The sequence below is a fragment of the Myotis nattereri genome (assembly GCF_964212035.1).
Source record: "Myotis nattereri genome assembly, chromosome: 2".
Taxonomy (NCBI): Eukaryota; Metazoa; Chordata; class Mammalia; order Chiroptera; family Vespertilionidae; genus Myotis; species Myotis nattereri.
Window position 1 is genome coordinate 120,792,149 of NC_138076.1, and position 16,277 is coordinate 120,808,425.

At 40.2% G+C, this 16,277-nt stretch overlaps 1 protein-coding gene across 1 annotated transcript in view; it reads right to left on the minus strand.

The window, feature by feature from the left end:
* Positions 1-16,277, minus strand: part of ERC1 (ELKS/RAB6-interacting/CAST family member 1) — a 443,495-nt gene that overhangs the window by 228,683 nt on the left and 198,535 nt on the right. The window contains exon 13 of the mRNA XM_081083645.1: positions 3,081-3,216. Coding sequence (XP_080939771.1) covers positions 3,081-3,216 — 136 coding nt within the window. The remainder of the gene's footprint in view (positions 1-3,080; positions 3,217-16,277) is intronic.

Here is a 16,277-nt window from a genome sequence, read left to right on the forward strand (position 1 = left end):
CTGACCGGACAGGGAGAAGACCCAGCCTCGGGGTAGCTGCAGCCCGCACCTCCGACTCCCGATCTCTTTCCTTGGCATCCCGCCAGGGGCGCCCACAATAGCACGCCAGCGACCACCCGTCAGTGCCCCCGAGGCACCTGGGGCCCGTGGCCGCCGCTGCCGGGCCCCCTCTGCTGGGGCTGGGCACGACTCTCCTCCCTACAACTCCAGATCCCGGTGAAGGCAGGCCTGAGTGGTCCCCCCAACCCAGGAAAGAATGGCGCCAAGCAGGAAGGTTTGACAGTTGCTCCCCTTCAGCCTCGCGGTCCCCCTAGCACCCCCCTAACTCCCTGCCCCCCTGCCAGCGCCTCCAGGGATGACCAGCACTACAGGGCTGCTGGCCAGAGCCCGCCCCTTCAAGGCCTGCAGAACCCTCTGCAAAGCTTACATAACTACAGTCCCAGGAAACAATCATGCCCTCCTTTCCTAATCAGCACCTGCTACCTGCAAGAGTACCCGTGGGCAGTTGGGTGCGAGCAGGCTGGCAGGGAGGCTGTTGGGGGTGATCAGGCCAGCAGGGGGGGGACAGTTGGGGGCGAGCAGGCCAGTGGAGGTGGGGGGGGGCAGTTGGGGGTGAGCAGGCTGGCGGGGGGGCAGTTGTGGGTGATCAGGCCAGCAGGCAGAGTGGTTTAGGGCCACAGGAATTGGGCCTATACCAGCAGTTGGACATCCCCCGAGGTGTCCTGGACTGGTGAGGGTGCAGGCCAGACTGAGGGACACCCCCCCACACACACACACAAATTCTGTGCACCAGGCCACTAGTCATATCATAAAATATTTTCTATAATTAAAAAGAACAATGTGTGCCCTAGCCAGTTTGGCTCAGTGAATAGAGTGTCAGCCTGCAGACCGAAGGTCCCAGGTTAGATTCTGTCAAGGGCACGTACCTTGTTGCAAGCTCCTTCCAACCCTGGGCCATGGTCAGGGCTCATACAGGGGGCAACCAATCGATGTGTTTCTCTCACACCGATATTTCTCTCTGTGTTTCCCTCTCTCTTCTACTCTCCCTAAAATCAGTGGAAAAATATCCTTGAGTGAGTATTAAAAAACAAACAACAACAAAAACCAATGTGATCCGAGTTCAAAAAAGATTAAATTGAAACACCAGAAACAGAATAATTATTAAACAATTTCATAAAACATAAAGAAGGCAATTCAAACTTGTAATGAAATAATTTCCTATAGTGAAATTGTTAGCAATGAAGAAAAGCTAAGACCATCACCACACAAAATACCCTAAAATATTTTAAATTCAAAAGAAAAAGTAAAAAAAGAAGCCTAAAACTTAAAAGATTTATACATAAATACTTATTTATATGTTCTCAAAATGGGGAAAACTGAGCAAAAAATTCATGGGAAAATAGCCCACATCGAAGATAGATATTACTTGAGTGACTTTAACAAACAAATATTAATTAAAACAAACATTATATATTTCCCACTCATCAGATCTGACAATACATACATATACATACATACACACACACACACACACACACACACACAGGAGAAAGAAGAGAAAATTGACAGTTTCAATTATTGTTAGCAAAGACAAGGAAAATTGGCATGCTGCTTTTTTTCAAAAGTCTGTGCATCTGAGGAAATTTATACTGTTTCTATAAGGTATATAAGGTTTATAATCAGTAAAAGTTATATAAAACAAAAGGGCCCAGTCGATGGGGTCCCTTGGCATGGCTTGCGGGGATCAAGCTGAAACAGGCATCCAACATCCCCAGAGGGATGTAGTAGTGAGCGAAGCAGCAGGTGGCTGGGGAGGAGCCACTCCCGCTCATCCCGGGCCCTGCTCATCCCAGTCAGCTCATCCTGGTCAGCTGAGCAGCACACCCACTATGGGAGTGCACTGACCACCAGGGGGCAGTTCCTGCATTGAGCATCTGCCCCCTGGTGGTCATGGCACCTCATAGCAACTGGCCAACCAGTTGACTGGTTACTTAGCCTTTTATATATATAAATGAAATGAAAATAGGTATTAAGTCAGATTTAATGTCTGAAATGAAAATGTTGAAAGCCTAAAAATGGCTTCTATATACTAGATAATAACTCCTCCAAATCTCTCCAGTAAAGATTTCACAATTATGCAATTGTGACCTAAACACTTATCATACCCAATCAGGAGTTACAATGACAGAAAAAAATCTGGCTGTGGCTTAACAGTCTCAGCAGAAGTTTCTAACAAGTTTATGGTATTCTTCTCTAAAATGTAAATCTTCATTCAGACAGGCTAGAGATCCAGGAAGTCTCAGAATCATGACAGAGCCATTCAGCTGTGTGCGTACATGAGTTAAGTAAACTGATTTCTCTGAGTCTATTTCCTCATCTGTAAAATGTGCACAAAATCGCAGGCATACTGGATCTCTGTGAAGGTTAGACAGAGTGAATGCTCAGGGCCTAGTTTCAAGGACTGGGCACATAATGATACTTATCATATGGTCACTGCTACTATTGTTTTTGAAACTGGTTTAACTTAATCTGTAAATAATTAGGTTCACACATAATTATCACTCCATTGGGGTAAAAAAGTACAGTTTATATATCTTGCATGACTGTGAAATATAATCTCTGAATTTTTAAAAAGGAAGGAAATAAAGAGGGAGGGAAAACTAGGAGTGGGAGATGGGGAGAAAGGAAGAATGGAAAAAGAAGTAAGTTAAAAATATAGACACAAACCAAGACCAGCATTGCATTTTATTAAAAAAAAAATGCAAAATAGTTGAAATGACCACCCTAAAGCTCAACAGTACCCATTCATTAAATTGAAATAAAACTTACCAATTAAGTGCAATTAACTGGAAGCAAGATGAACTTTCTCTTATGCTGAGGTGTCGGCACAAAGCTGTGGAATAAAACTTGCCTTTTCTATTTAAAGCCATTCCTTTATTGCTAAGCAGTTGGTCTGAGAGGAAGGCAGTAAGCAGGGTTAGAAAGAGGAAAAAGAGGGGATAGAGATGAAGAGAAAAACAACATGCAATTCTGAATCAAGTCTCTTCACCAGAGCTTTGCAGATTCTCCTGTGTTCTCACCTGGAGTTGTGCGGAGCTGTCATTGAGACTGTCCTCCCTTCGCCGAGCCTCCTCTAGCATCTGCGCACTCTTCTTCTTTTCCACCTGTTCCTTGTGCTTCAGATTTGCTACCTTCTTATTCTGGTCTTTCACTTGCCTGTTGATAAGGGAGGAGAAAAATCAAGCTATTCATATATATGTATAGAAAAAATGTTCATTTACAGTTTTACACCACTGCCACCAAGGAATGGCTGAAAACCAAGAAAGAATTGCTGCAGCAAAATGATTCCAACACTTTCAAGGGTATTCCTACCAAGAGTAACAAATTGTTAACAATAATGTCTCAGGAACATGTATTTCAGCATGTACATGTATTTCAGCATGTACTTCACAGGAAGCACAGTGAAATCCTAAAAGAAAAGGAGGGCATGAGATAGTTTGAAATGAAAAAGAAACCAAGTCAGAGATTTATGTTGAAAATATGGAAACAGTCTCCTGACATCAATGCTATGAAATAGAATAGCTGATTAAGAAAGGTTTTGTAATACAAATCTTATTTTACTATTATTAAATCTTTCAAACTTTCAAAAGGCGATATGCAATCTATATAATAAAAGCCTAAGCGACTGTTACAGTGGAATGACCAGAACAACCAGTCGCTATGATGTGCACTGACCACCAGTGGGCAGACGCTCAACACATGAGCTGCCCCTGGTGGTCAGTGCGCTCTCACAGAGGGAATGCCGCTCAGCCAGAAGCTGGGCTCATGGCTGGTGAGCACAGCAGTGAAGGTAGGAGTCTCTCCTGCCTCCACGGTAGCGCTAAGGAGCAGCGAGCTGAGAGGTAAGGAGCAGTAAGCAGGCAGGTGGTAAGGAGCAAGGGGGTCTTGGACTGAGAGAAGGATGTCTGCCTGCTGGCTTGCCCCACTTGTGAAGAGCAGGTCTAGCCCGCAGGCGGACATGCCCTGAGGCATCCTGGACTGTGAGAGGATGCAGGCCGGGCTGAGGCTCCCCCCCCCCCACCCCAGTGCACGAATTTCATGCACCGGGCCTCTAGTGTATATATAAATGAAAATAATGCTATAAAGATGTAGGAACCCAGCTTAAGCAACACAAGATTATATCTACTTCTGAAGCTCCCTATCCTATACCACTGCCTCCACACTAAGCTAAGAATATCCTACATCCTAAAAATTGTGTTTAAAATCCCCTTGCTTTTATTATAGTTTTGTTGCATATATTGATCCTTCATTTATTTTGCATGTTTTTAAAATTTATTTATAAAGTTTATTAATAAACTATTTTTCTTTTCAATATATTTTGAGACTCATACTGATCAATGAGTATAATGTAGTTTTTCATCCATTCATTTTCAATGCAGTATAAAATAATATATGGCAATTGTTTTAACACATTCCAAAGTTGATAAACAACTGAGTTGTTTCGTTTCTTCCTATTATAAGCAATGCTGCTGGATACATTGTGGTATGCCTGTTCGAGAGTTTCTCCAAGGAATAGGCCTACAAACTGAACTTTAAGTCATGTAGTAGGTATACCTTTAAGTTTACTATTTTCCAAGAAGTTATATTAATTTATACTTGCCCCAGTAGTGCAAAACAATACCTGTTACACTTCTACATATCCACTAACACTTGGTACTATCAGACATTCTAAATTTTATCAATCTGGTAGATATAAATAAAAAATATGTCATATAGTTTTAAAATGCATGCGCCTGGCTACTGAGGCTGAACATCTTTTCATGTAGTATTTGACCATTCCGGTTTACTTCTGTGAAATAGCTATTTATGTGTTTTGCCCATTTTTCAATGAGGGTATCTTTTTCTTAATGACTTGTAAGTATCCTTTATATATTCTAGATCATAATCCTCTGCTATATGCTACACAAATATTTTCTTCCAATTTATGAATTATTTTTTTGATTGCTTTATAATATGATATGCTTTCATTTATAAAATTTTTAATTGTTTCAATGTACCAATCTTCTCCATTGTAGTTTGAAATCTTGTCACATTTTCACAGTATCTTCCCATCCCAAGTTCATAAAGATATTCCCTGAAAATTTTGTAACTTAGTCTTTTACAGTGAAGTCATTCATCCACCTGAAACTTATGTTGTATATGGTAGGAAGTAGAGATATAATTTCAATTTCAGGAATGGTCTGAGGTAAGAATACATATATTGATAACTAATTGGCCAGCATAACCTATATGCATTGCTACTTCTGTCGTGTATAAAACCTCTATATATACTGGAAGTGCTAGCCATAGCGATCAGACAAAAAGAAGAAATAAAAGGCATCCAAATTAGAAAAGAAGAAGTAAAACTGTCCTTGTTCACAGATGACACGATACTATACATAGAAAACCCCAAAGACTCCACCAAAAAAACTACTAGACCTAATAAATGAACTGGGCAATGTAGTAGGATACAAATTAACACCCAGAAATCTATGGTCTTTTTATACACCAATAATGAACTCACAGAAAGAGAAACTAAAAAAAAAATCCCATTTACCATGGTACCAAAAAAATTAAGATATCTAGGAATAAACTTAACTAAGGAGGTAAAAGACCTGTACTCGGAAAACAACAGGACATTGAAAAAAGAGACAAAGGAAGACATAAACAAATGGAAGAACACACCATGTTCATGGACTGGTAGACTCAACATCATTAAAATGTCCATACTACCCAAAGCAATCTTCAGATTCAATGAAATCCCCATTAAAATACCAATGGCATATTTCAAAGATCTAGAACAAACTCTCTAAAAATTCATCTGGAATAAAGAAAGACCCCAAATAGCCACAACAATCCTGAGAAAGAAGAACAAAGTTGGAATAATCACAATACCAGATATCCAGCTATATTACCAAGCCACGGTTCTCAAAATTGCCTGGTAATAGAACAAGAACAGACATACAGACCAATGGAACAGAACAGAGAACCCAGAAATTGACCCAAGCCATTATGCTCAATTAATATTTGGCAAAGGAGACAAGAGCATACAATGGAGTCAACACAGTCTCTTTAATAAATGGTGCTGGGAAATTTGGTCAGCATGCAAAAAACTGAAACTAGATCACCAACTTACACCATATACAAAAACAAAGTCAATATGGCTAAAGGACTTAAATGTAGCATGGGAAATCATAGAAATCCTACAACACTCCATAGGCAGCAAAACAGCAGACATATGTCGTAGCAGTATCTTTACTGACACAGCTTCTAGGGCAATGGAGACTAAGGAGAAAATAAACAAATGGGACTACGTCAAAATAAAAAGCTTCTGCACAGCAAAAGAAGCCATCAACAAAACAGCAATAAAGCCCATTGCATGGGAGAACATATTTGCCAATGCTATTTCAGATAAGGGTTTAATCTCCAACATTTACAGGGAACTCACACAACTTAACAAAAGGAAGATAAACAATCCAATCAAAAAATGGGCAAAGGGCCTAAGTAGACACTTTTCGAGAAAGGACATACAGAAGGCCAGGAGACATATGAAAACATGCTCAAAGTCACTAATCATTCAAGAGATGAAAATCAAAACAACAGTGGGGTACCATCTCACACCTGCCAGAATGGCTATCATCAACAAATCAACAAATGACAAGTGCTGGAAAGGATGTGGAGAAAAAGGAACCCTTACGCACTGCTGGTGGGAATGCAGACAGATGCAGCCACTGTGAAAGACAGTATGGAGTTTCCTCAAAGAGTTAAAAATGGAACTCCCATTTGTCCCAGTAATCCCATTTCTTGGACTATATCCCCAAAAACCAGAAACACTAATCAGAAAGGATATATGCACCCCTATGTTCATAGTAGCACAATTTACAATAGCTAAGATTTGGAAACAACCTAAGTGCCCATTAGCAGATGAATGGATTAAAAAACTGTGGTATCTCTACACAAAGGAATACTACACCGCTATCAAAAAGATGGAACTTATACCATTTGCAACAGTATGGATGAAACTGGAGAGCATTATGCTAAGCGAAATAAGCCAGAGAAAGATAAATATCACATGATCTCACTCATATGTGGTATATAATGATCAACATAATTTGATGAACAAAAATAGATCCAGAGACAAATGGCAGGGGAGAGGGGGTTAGAGAGCAACCAAAGGACTTGTATGCATACATATTAGCATAACCAATGAACACCGACACTGGTGCGGTGGAGGCTTGCCCCGGGTGGGAATGGCTGGAGGGGGAGGGCGGGGGGAAAGGTGTTTCAATCGGGGGGGGAAAAAGAAGACATGTAAAACTTTAGACAATAAAAAAATCTCTATAGACATGTGTACCTATTGTGTGGCTCTCTACTCTGATATTTTTGTATATTTCTGCACTAAATCTGTACTACTTTAATTACTATACCTTTCAATATCTGGTAAAGTAAAGCCTACCTACCTTGTTCTTTTTCAGGACCATCTTGGCTATTCTTGCCCCTTAACACTTCTATAAATTTCACAAACAGCTTGTCAAGTTCCACTAAACCAGTCAACCAACCAACCACAGTAATCAAATTTCAAAGCAGCCTTTTGGGATTTTGATTGAAATTGTACCAAATCTATTTATCAATTTGGGAAAAACTGACACTTCCATGCTCTTGAGTCTTTCAGTTCATTAACATGGTACATTTCTCCAGTTATTTAGTTCTCCTTATAAGCCTTTCAACAAAGTGTTAAAATTTCCTCAATAAAAGACCAGTATTTATTTTATTCATACGTACCTTATATGTTTTGTTGTCATTTTAAGTTCCAGATATTGTGTCACTCTTAAAAAAGTACTTTTCAACAATGTAAATACTAACAAAATTAACATGTAATTCTTTGTCATTTAATATCTAGTCTATATTCCAATTTGCCCAGTTTTCTACAAAATTTTTTTTAAACTGGCTCATTTGAATCAGAATCCAAAAGATTTGCAACACAATCCATAGCACTGCCTTTGTCAAATCCTTCAAGTTTCTATTAATCTAGAGAAAAGTCTCTCACCTCCTCCCCTGCCCTGTTTTTAATGCCACTGATTTGTTAAAGAACGTGAGTTCTGTAAAATGACTCACATTTTGGAATGTCTGTTTGTTCCTTCATGGTGTCATTTGTTTCTTTACCTCATGCTTTTTCTTTCTTAGATATTGAAAATTAGCTTTAAACAGATTCAGTTTCAACATGTTAGGTCAAAATACAAAATAATGGTGTTTCCACACTGATTATTCATTCATTAGTGAAGAATAATCAGAATGAAGGTAGTGACAGCCTGGTCTATTCTGTGTGTTACATTCACCCTTTCATCAACTTTAATCTAATGGTTCCATGCACTAATGATCTTTTCCTGAAAACATTATTTCAATGACATTTTTAAATTAAACTTTCTAATGTTTTCTTGCTGACATATAGATATGCACTTAATTTCTGTATTTAGGTTTTATATCTGGCAAACTTGGTAAATGCTCCTACTAATTCTAATACTTTTTCTGTGGATTCTTATCATAATAAAATAAATAATAATACATTTTTAAACCTTTACACTTTCTTTTTTCTTGTCTTATAGAACTTGCTAGAAGTTCCGGAACTATGGTGAAAGTAAGTAGTGAGAGTGGGTATTTTGTCTATTTCCTGATTCTAAAGAAAGTGATTTTTACATTTCACCATTGACTGATACTTGCTGTACTTTTTTCTTTGGAAACTTTTTACCTAGTCCTTGTCTGCCAAAAGTGTCTACTATTTTAGTAGTAAATAAATGCTAAATTTATTGACAGACTTTTGAGATTTTCTAATGTTAAACCTATTTTATCATGAATAAATCCTATTTTATATTTTGCATGATATTTACCTCTAAAATGTCTTTACTTCCTTCACACTCAACCATACATTTATAAAATTAATGAAAAAATCTGGCACTTTTATTGTTCCATGTAATAAAGGTTTCTCAGAGAATGTAGTTAATAATATTGTCAAAAACAAAACTGAAATCCTCTATAAAAGGTTTTAAAAACACATTTTCTTTACGATAATTTGGATATAATTATACCAGAGGCTCGATGCACAAAATTCATGCACTGGGGGTTGGGGGACAGAGGCTCAGAGCAGGCGCCCCATGTGTGTGTGTGTGTGTGTGTGTGTGTGTGTGTGTGTGTGTGTCCCCGCTGGGGGTCTGCCCCCAGCTGCGCCAGGGAGGCTTGGAGCAGGCACCCCGTGTGTGTGTGTGTGTGTGTGTGTGTCTGCTGGGGGCCTGTCCCCAGCCACATCGGAGGCTCAGAGCAGGTGCCCCTCTGTGTTGCTCTCTCAAGCTTCGGGCCACACCTGCGTGTTGGTCTCTCGGGCTCGGGGCCCTGGTCGTGACCGTTATGGAGTCCCAACCTCATTTGCATATTATATATATATGTATGTATGTATGTGTGTGTGTGTATGTGTGTATATATATATATATATATATATATATATATATACACACACATACATACATATATATAATGTCTTTGGGCAAAAAATGTTATATATATATATATTCTAAATACTTCTTCAGCATAGAATTTTAATTATGAGAAATTATTCAAAATTAAAGTAAATTAACAGCATAGACGATAAAAAGTCACTGTCTGATGGAAGTGACACTAATATACTATTAAAAGGTCACAATTCATATTTTTACTTTCTACCACCTTAAGTATGTCTACAGAAAGATTCAGCCACAGAATATATAATAAAACCAGTTACCACTGAGAAATAAAAATGGAATTAATGTCTATTTTTTAATCTCCTCACTGCATAATTTCCTGTGCTAATATTTCTAATTTTATTAATCTGATATCAATCATATTAACTAACAGAAAAAATAGATTCAGATCTTTGTTCAGAAAAGACAAAGACAAAATCTTGTTTTCATGAGACAACTGCTCTTTTTCAAAATTAAATTTCTCATAACAATGGCTTATTCTACGCAAAGATTTTGTTCTCTGTTTAAGGCAGAAAAAAATGTAATGGTGTGCACATTCTTTTCACCTTGCATCTGTGAATTATTCCATACGATGCTGGCAACTATTAACATCTGTAGCACAGCCTGGTTATTTCAAGCAATAGGACACATGGAGTAAGAAACCTAATTAAAACCACTTGACTATTTTTTGGTAAAAGGCAGATGTTATAGGCTAAACTTTTGATCCAATCAAAGTCAATTTCATTCTTCAGTACATTTTACCATAATTATATCTGAGAATAAGTAACTTTATGCTTCTTCTTTTTTTTTCAGTTAGCTGAAGAAAAAGTTTTTTAATTGTTGACAGTATTACAGATGTCTTTCATTTTCTCCCTTTTTGCCCCATTCCACCCAACCCTGCCCCACCCCATACTACGGTCTGAGTCCATATGTTATGCATATATGTTCTTTGGTTAATCTCTTTCTGCCCTCTCTCCCCCACACACTGAGATCTGTTATTCTGTTCCATACATCCATTTCTCTGAACCTATTTTGTTATTTTTTAAAAAAATACATTTTATTGATTTTTACAGAGAGGAAGGGAGAGGGATAGAGAGTTAGAAACATTGATGAGAGAGAAACATTGATCAGTTGCCTCCTGCGCGCCCCCTATTGGGGATAGAGCCCCCAACCAAGGTACATGCCCTTGACCGGAATCACACCCAGGACCCTTCTTCAGTTCACGGGCTGATGCTCTATCCACTGAGCCAAACCTGTTAGGGCCCTATTTTGTTTTTAAATTCCACATTTAAGTGAAACCATGTGATATTTGTCTGCTCTGACTTATTTTGCTTAGCATACTAGTCTCTAGGGCCATCCATGCTGTCTCCAAGGGTAAGAGTTCTTTCTTTTTTACAGCTACATAATATTTCATTATGTAAATGTACCACAACTTTTTTATCCACTCATCTATTGATAGGCACTTGAGCTGTTTCCAGATCTTTACCCCCAAGTCATAGAACTAGGTCAGGGTATTTTTATTTATCTATTTATTTTAAATATTTTATTGATTTTTAAATTTAAAAATATATATATTTTATTGATTTCAAAGAGAAAGGGAGAGGGAAATAGAGAGAAGCATTAATAATGAGAATCATCGATTGGCTGCCTCCTGCACACCCCCTACCGGGGATCAAGCCTGCAACCAAGGCATGTGCCCCTGACCAGGAATTGAACCATGACCTCCTGGTTCATAGGTGGACGCTCAACCACTGAGTCACATGGGCTGGGCTTATTGACTTTTTGGGAGAGAAAGGAAAAGAGAGGGAGAGAAGGAAACATCAATGTGAGTGAAACATCAATCGGCTGCCCCCTGTACACCTCCTACTAGGCATCGAGCCAGCAACCTGGGCATCTGCCCTGATCAGGAATTAACCATTGCGATCTTTCAGTGCAGCACAAGATGATGCCCAACCGAACCACACTGGCAAGGCTAGGTCAGGGTATCTTTTTTGTGTTTCAGGAAATAGAATAAAAAAAATCCACAGCTCTTATCCTATCCCAACCACCATATCACTTACATATTTTTAAAAATTTTATTTTGACCTTCATAATATTGGGCACATAATTTTAATGCTTACCTCCATCAATTCCAAAAAGATATAGTAAAATGCTAACTAAAAATATATAGAATATCAATCTAAATACAGGGCATGCTCCAAAGCATATGCAGGGTGAGGCAAAAGGAGGTTTACAGTTGTTCACATGGAAAATAATACAAAAATTAATAATACAGGAATAAACTGTTGCACACACAACTATAAACCTACTTTTTGCCCCTCCCTGTATGTGCAAGTATGCACAGGCATAATCAAGGAAATAATAAAAATTAAAAAGGAAAACTTGGGGATATTTTAACTTTTCTCTTTATGGTGTGTGTATGTATGTGTGTGTGTGTGCATGTGTGTAGTTCCTAAATTTTCTACAAATGACATAAAAGCTGTTCACATAATGTAAAGTTTTTTAAAAAAATGAGATATGGTTGTATGTCAAAATATGGTTTTTATCTATATCAGACTAGATAGAAAGTAGTCTGGTAAGGCACATCTGAGTTTTCCTTATTGATTTATTTTTGGTCTTTAATTTTCTATTTTCTATTCATATTTTCAATTTCCTTTCTTTAACTTAATTTTGCAGCTATCAGTTCTATATTTTTATTCCACAAACTAAAGGATAATTAAATATGAAAATAAAATGATTTTATCTAAGTTAGGCAACCAAGGAAAGTATAGACAGATATGAAATATTAAAACAATCCCTTTCCTGCTGGCTTTCTTCCCAACCTTCTTGCATTGTGTGTGTGAACATGCGAGCATGAATGCATATATAGTCCTAAACTCACAAATTACATAGATGCATACATAACTTTCTTGCTCACTAATACCCTTTCTCAGGGAAAGGACACAAAAAGCAGTATCATAAAAACATGTTATTAAAAATGGGAGGGGGCGTTTCTTGAATATATATTCAGGAATAAGTATTCTGTGACATTAGAATCTGTGAAACATAGGCTTTCCTTCTCTTCACTTATAAATAGATCAATATGTAATTTGAGTTAAGTCTGAGTTTACAAGAAAACCCATACATGTTAGTAAATCCATATTTTAAAGTGTTACCAGAAAGAAAATCACTTAATGGTTTAGTATAGATTTTTTAACTCTCTCAGACTGCCTTTGTACCTGAATTAATTAGAGTGAAATTCAAAGTGAACTTACATCTTTTATTATTCTTTAAGCAAGAAAAGAAATGAAAGAAATTCATGAATGAATTCTTTAAAATCAGATTTTCAATTTGTGAGTTCCAAAATATAGTAAACAATGAAATGATTAATAGATTTTACTCTCTACACACAGATATGAATAAATTTCAGTGTAAGAAGAGAGAAAAGCAAAGATGAAAAAGGAAACAGTTTAATTTCTACTGCTTTCTGCCACAAGAAGTTTTATAAAATGTGGTCCACCATCTTACTACTTAAAGCATGATCCATGATGAACTCACCTCATCAGCACCACCTAGGAGCTTGTTAAAAATACAGAATTCTCAGGCTCACGCCATATCTACTAAGTCAGAACCTGCATTTTAACAAGATCTCCAGGTGATATAAATGCACACTGAAGTTTAAGAAGCATTGGTCTATTATATAGGCTACTAGCAGCCCGGTGCACAAAAATTTGTGCACTCAGGGGGAGGGGGATCCCCTCAGCCCGGCCTGTGCCCTCTCGCAGTCTGGGACCCCTCAGGAGATAACGACCTACTGGCTTAGGCCTGTTCCTGGGTGGCACAGGGCAGGCCCAATCCCTAGGTGCAGCCCCTGGTCGGGCTCAGAGCAGGGCCTATTGGGGAGTTGGGGCGCCGCCCTCTGTCACACACAGATCAGGGCGGATCGGGAGGTTGTGATGCCACCTTCAGTCACGCTCAGGGTAGGACCAATTGGGGGGTTGGGGCACCGGCCCGTCATGCACAGAGCAGGCCAATCAGTGGGTTGGGGCGCTGCCCCCGGTCACTCAAAGAGCAGGGCCAATCAGGGGGGTTGGGGCTCTGTACCCTATCAGGCACAGAGCAGGGTCGATCAGGGGGTTGGGGAGCTCCGCCCTGTCATGCACAGAGCAGGGCCCATCAGGGGGTTGGGAACTCCCCCCTGTCATGCACAGAGCAGGGCCCCTCAGGGGGTTGAGGAGCTCCCCCTGTCACTCACAGAGTAGGGCTGATAGGGGAGTTGGGGCACCGCCCCATCACACACAGAGCAGGGTGGATCAGGGGGTTGGGGCGCCACACGCTGTCACACTCAGGGCAGGGCCGATGGGGAGGTTATGGCTCTACCCCGTCACACACAGAGCAGGGCCTGTGGGGGGGAGGGGGGAGGCGGTGCGGAGCCCTCTATCACCCACGGAACAGGGCCGATCAGGGGGTTGGGGCACCGCCACTGTCACACTCAGGGCAGGGACAATGGGGAGGTTATGGCTCTACCCCTTCACACACAGAGCAAGGCCCGTGGGGGGTGGGGGTGGGGTTGGGGCGCTGCACCCTGTCACACACAGAACAGGGCCGATCAGGGGGTTGGGGCGCTGCACCCTGTCACACACAGAGCCGCAGGGCGATCAGGGGGTTGGGGAGCTCCCCCCTATCAGGCACAGAGCAGGGCTGATCAGGGGGTTGGTGCGCCTTCCCCTGTCATGAACAGAGCAGGGTGGATAGGGAGGTTGTGCCCCCCCCCCCCCCCCCGGTCACACACACAGCTGCAGGGCAATCAGGGGTTTTGGGCGCAGCCCCCTGTCACACTGATCCCGGTGTCAGGAGTCCTCGCGGCTCTGCTGATCCCAGTGCTTGAAGGCATATTACCCTTTTACTATATAGGATAGAGGCCTGGTGCACAGGTGGGGGCCAGCTGGTTTGCCCTGAAGGGTGTCCTGGATCAGGATGGGGGTCCCCACTGGGGTGCCTGGCCAGCCTGGGTGAGGGGATGATGGCTGTTTGCAGCTGGTCACACACCCTTCAGGGTGGGGGTCCCCAATGGGGTGCCTGGCCAATCTGGGTGAGGGGCTGACGGCTGTTTTCAGGCTGGCGGGTGACTGAAGCTCCCAACCGCTCCTTTTTTCTTTCTTTTTTTTTTATTCTGGGCCAGCTTTAGCTCTGAGGCTTGGCTCCAGCTCTTAGGCCTCCACTGCTGAAAGCAGGTATCTGGTTTGTTTGGGTTCTGTAATCGAAACACTGTTTCAACTCCAGCTCTGAGATCCTGGCCAGCTGAAAGCAGGTTTCTGGAGTTTGTTTAGATTCTATATTTGTTACAATGTTTCAAACTGCAAGCTCAGAGGCCGGCAAGGCAGGCAGGGAACATTGGAGTCCTCCGTCACTGAAGCAAGCAAGCCTCATGTTCGCTTCAAGCTGCCTGGCTGCCGGCCAACATCTTGGCTGGCAGTTAATTTGCATATCGCCCTGATTAGCCAATGGGAAGGGTAGCGGATGTACGGCTAATTACTATGTTTCTCTTTTATTAGATAGGATACCGGGCAAGCCCCGCTCCTATTTATTTATTATTGCTCACTCCGCCTGTTTCTTAAAATCCAAACTCAAATTTAGGTAAGTCTGTTAGGTCTTAACTACTACTAACACTACTACCCCAAAACTCCTACATCACTTTAACTAAATGTATCTAATGACATGTCAACTTGTCCCCTATATTAGAGTGATCCACGTTCATGTTTTCTTATAACTATAAAAATGCCTTCCTAGAGTTTAAGGTCCATGTTTGATATATTTTTGTAGCTCACAATTTCTAACATAGTTCCTCATGGTGTATAGATAGATGCTCATTAAATATTTGTTGAACAAATGCTTTAAAAGGAAACCAAGTATATCTCCTCTACTGACAAATCTGAGACAAATCTCCTCTCCTAAAATATGTCTCAGAAAGAAGATAGTTTAATAACTCCAAATCATGTAAACACTGAGAAATAAATGCCTTTCTTATCCCTCAAACACCTAACAAAATTAACTGGGGGGAAAATTAACCTTCTTTGTCTTCTTCAAAACTTATTCCAACTCTATCTAGAAACTATCTATATTTTTGTCAGAGATTATGCTTCTACTGATGCTTTGCTTTGTCAAAAAGATAAGTAACGCTTGTGAAATATGTTATCCTACTATAAAAATCTCCCACAAAAATAGAATGCTATTATAGTCAAGTTTAAAGAAATACATACTAAAAATAAAATTTGGCTCATGTATATCAAGGAACAAAATGATATTGCTAAAGTATATATTATACATAAACATCTATATTATATTAAAATGTTACATACAGAGAGAGAATACATACATTGTGCACACACGCAGTCTCTCCCTTTCCTGCTACCATTCCAAGAATAACTCCATTCACATTCAGTTAATATAAAAATTAAAGTATAGCCGAGACCGGTTTGGCTCAGTGGATAGAGCGTCGGCTTGCGGACTGAAGGGTCCCAGGTTCGATTCCGGTCAAGGGCATGTACCTGGGTTGCAGGCACATCCCCGGTGGGAGATGTGCGGGAGGCAGCTGATCGATGTTTCTCTCTCATCGATGTTTCTAACTCTCAATCTCTCTCCCTTCCTCTCTGTGAAAAATCAATAAAATATATTTTAAAAAAAAATTAAAGTATAAAAATCTCATAATATTACCTAAGAATCTAACTGGGCTTAAAAATAAGAATTTCATATTATACCTGCCAACTAAAC